General features: G+C 39.8%; 1 protein-coding gene across 1 annotated transcript; it reads right to left on the reverse strand.

Moving 5' to 3' along the window:
- LOC149114377 (uncharacterized) lies at positions 1-2,350 on the reverse strand. The gene is made up of 3 exons (XM_089286851.1): positions 2,249-2,350; positions 1,239-1,604; positions 1-560 (listed from the first exon to the last, which is right to left on the reverse strand). Exons 1-3 carry the CDS (start codon positions 2,255-2,257, stop codon positions 210-212), a joined length of 726 nt encoding a protein of 241 aa, XP_089142977.1. The 5' UTR covers positions 2,258-2,350; the 3' UTR covers positions 1-209.
- Positions 2,351-3,743: the final 1,393 nt, after the last annotated feature.

The following is a 3,743-nucleotide window of genomic DNA, read 5'->3' on the forward strand; positions in this document are numbered from 1 at the left end:
TTAAACTTTTTTGAGGAGCTTTATTAATTTCTTAACGCTTCTTGACAATGTTACCAACATACAATGCGAGCGGAAAAAACAAGTTTTAACCCCTTGCCAAAAAAAAAAAGACGCAAAACAATCATACGAATTACAACCGTGGCAAATATACTAGCAAAACGTTTGTCCGATTTCATCTTTAATGTTGACATCTCATCCCTGTTCGCAGATTACTTGGGAATGATTGCCTTGCCTTGAGCGTCGTGGCTGAATGGGCAGACATGGGCATTGAACGGGCAGTTACCTAGCTCCTTCTGCCCAGCTTCATTGATAGCAAGAAGCTCTTGAAAGAACTTGGTGTAGGCAGCTTTTCCTTTGGTGCAGGTGTCACGCATCTGGGTCAACTTCTCGACGAAGTCGCCGACACTCTTGCAGATTTTGAACGGGCAGCCTTCTTTGAAAGCGGGACAGTTGCCAGCCAGACCCTTACACTTGGTAACAAGGATAGCATATGGGCACATGGCTTTGCCAAAAGCTGGACACTTGAACATCACATCTTGCAAAGTGACACCCATGGGAGTCTTGAGGAGAAAAATAATAATCAAAAACTTGTAACAAACTTAAACAAACTTAACTGAATAGAACTCACTTTGCATGTACTTTATGAGAGAAAGTTACCTTCAGGAACACCTTCAAGCTTCAATAAAATGACAACTTGGAAAATGTTTGTCTTTGTGCTGTTTTAGAAATTTGAATAATTTTATAGCCTTGCAAATAGTTTTTAAATTAAGAAGCAAAGATCGTGGATAATGATTTGTTAATTGTGAGCTTTATTCCTAGGTTTTAATTAAATAATTATTTTAAAATATAATTCTTGTCGTGTTAAGCCCCCGGATAAAGACGCAGATTCCTATCCCAAGCATAATCCAAGAGGGGAATGATATCCCTCCCCGGAGTATCGTCGTAACAAGACATATCCAGTATTGTATATTGTATGTCTGCCATCTTGAATTTTACTTTTTTCTTAGAAGGTCAGAAAATATGTAGCTTGAATTAATGGAAAGTAAACCAACATTGATACTTCAATACAGAAAGGTACTTTTCCCGCAACGTTGCTCAAAAATGTATGAAGGAAGAATTTTGTCAAAAAAGACGAAATTTGGCCTGCATGTATACATGGGGATGCTCTTTCGTAAGATGTCATATGTCGAAGGGGCAACATTTTCAGCTTATTTAAAATGGATCTTAAAATCACGTACCACGATGTAGTCCGGAGAAAGTATCGGCTTTCTGCTGGTATCCTTGGCAAACGGGCAGCCACCCTTAGACTGGAAAAACGGGCAAGCGGACCCCACAACAGCTTCTTTCTCCTTGGCAGTCAGAACAGCTTCTCTGAGAAACTCTAGATAAGCGGCATCACCTTTGCACTGGTCTCGCATCTGGCCAAGCTTGTCTTCAAACTCACCAACAGTTCTACACTCTTTAAATGGACAGCCCTTCTGGAAGGCAGGGCACTTGCCGGCCGCGCCTTTATGCTCCTCCGGAAGCTTGGCAAATGGGCAAACGTTGTCGGCGAAAACTGGACATTCACGCTTTATTTCAGCAAGAGTTACTGAAGCTGGGTACTAAACAGAGCAAAAGAAGTTTTAAATACTCGTTATAGAAATAAGTCATTTTTACAGAAATTGCTACATTTTGGCCACCCAATAATAATAACTTGTTACTTTTACTAATAAAATAAATGCACCTAGAATTAATTAAATATGCAGACCTAGAGTAAATTTTATACAGAAAGCAAATGAAATTTAGTTGTTCGCGACTTTTTCCCAAGACACGAAAGGACAGTTTTAAAATGGGTTTTGTAGAATTTCAATTTCAAAGCGTGGTATTTTTGTCGTTTATAACGAATGTTATGTAACAGGCCAGTTAATTTCCTCTTGTTGGGAACATACCTAGACTTGATAATCTAATCACACACCGCAACTCGTAACTCGCTTACGCAAGCAGGAGTTTAAAGTGACAGTATCGAAGAACGCAAGAGTTGAATGGTGTGGAATTTCCTGATATTAAACGGTTCTTTTAAATTTTACGATACTTCCTGTCGGTGACCGCCTGGAGCGGTTGCTGCTATTCACAGGCTACAATTTCTGGCCTTCACACCTTGCGCTTTCGTCCCTTCCTCAGCCGGGACGCTCGTATTACACGTGCAAAGCTTTGCCTTCACATTCGCAGTCCACATTTGTATTAAAAGCAACGGCGATTCCCTTACCTTTGCCATACTGAAATCAGAACAAAACGCTTGCCGTACTATTGCAATGGAGTCGTAGTAGTTCACTCTGTCACTGACCAAACAACTGATTTTTGCTCCTTCAACGAACGTTTATATAATGGCAAATTACATGCGTCATAAGGCTGATGATTGACACATGTCATTATTATTTACAACTGAGAGTATATGTGTTACGTAATCGGTCCCTTTGTTGGGCCGAAATACAGAAATTGAAAACAATGAAGTGCGAGAAAAAAAAGTATGTGAGATTTTCTCAAGACCACGACAAACTTCTGAGGAACACCTCAGTGACAAGCGGCCAAAATTAATAACCCTTGCACACTTTCAACATGTGAACCTGGAGAACATGTAATAAATAATCTAGTCAATTCTGTCTGTCAAATTTTGGGTGGGTCGTCTAGACTTTGTAAGAAAACACCATCCTGAGTTTGAATGGCTAATGCTTTATTGTCAGAGCTTTGTCGAGCAACCCAGTTTACCGATTTATATAAGAGATATACAGGGGAAGGATCGCAAGTCCATTGTGGGACCGAAACAAAGAAAATGAAAAAGTGCTGGTTTAAAAAATTGTGTGAGATTTTTTCAGGACCATGAGAAACCTTCGTGCAATACATAGTTGACAAGCAGTTAAAAAAACAATACTGTTTTTTTCTGCTTTGTTTATTTGTTTTGCGTGGTACAATTCTTGTTTTCGTTGTTTTTTTTTACCACTTAAGAGATACGCCATTGCAGGATGTGTGCGCTGACTAGCTTTTTTTTTTGACTAAGTTCATTTGTTAGTTTATGAGTCTCCAAGATGGACGCCATCGACTAACTTAGCCTATTTTTAGTCGTGAAACCCATTCCCTATTTTTTCTGTGGCCGTTTTCGGCACTACTTCAAAACTGAAATAACTCAACGACGCGCGACTAGAAAAGGCTGGAACCGTACCGACTACGAGGACCTTTTTCCTCAAAATCGGTACCGTCTAAATCTGATCCCCCTTGCCTCTCTTTGATTTTGCTTTATTATTGTTATTTTTAAAAATGGACGAGTAACCAGGATAAGACATATTCAAAATATATATAAATTGTTCTTTGGTTAAAGTAGTTTAAAGTTACTGGAGCTTTTGATTGCCTGTCTGCAATCAAAGTTTGACAAAAATCCCCCGTTTGCGAAGATTGAAAAAGAATTAAGTAAGAGGTAACCGGAACTTAGGAAAAAAGCAAGATCGACAAATCGACCTATCGTGAACTACGATCCACCGAGGTGTTCCGCCAGCCATACGCCTCTCAATTAAACACCACAAACCAGATTATCCTCTCCGACCGATTGTTTCTTGCCCTGGCTCGGCCCTTTACAACACCTCTAAATTCCTAGCTGACATCTTAGCACCGATCCACAATGTCAACGGCTAAACCGTTCCTAATTCAATGAAATTTGCGGAACAAGTCGCTAATCTGGAAATCTCTCGGATGACGATGACATAGTATCA

This window comes from Orbicella faveolata, unplaced genomic scaffold, assembly GCF_042242905.1.
Source record: "Orbicella faveolata isolate gen_17 unplaced genomic scaffold, um_ofav_v1 contig_14, whole genome shotgun sequence".
In the NCBI taxonomy this organism is placed as follows: domain Eukaryota; kingdom Metazoa; phylum Cnidaria; class Anthozoa; order Scleractinia; family Merulinidae; genus Orbicella; species Orbicella faveolata.

Bases quoted from the DNA above. Each gene is read 5' to 3' on its own strand.
- LOC149114377 (XM_089286851.1), bottom strand. The intron at 561-1,238 runs GTACGTGATTTT...TTTCTCCTCAAG, and splicing joins TTTCTCCGGACTACATCGTG to ACTCCCATGGGTGTCACTTT.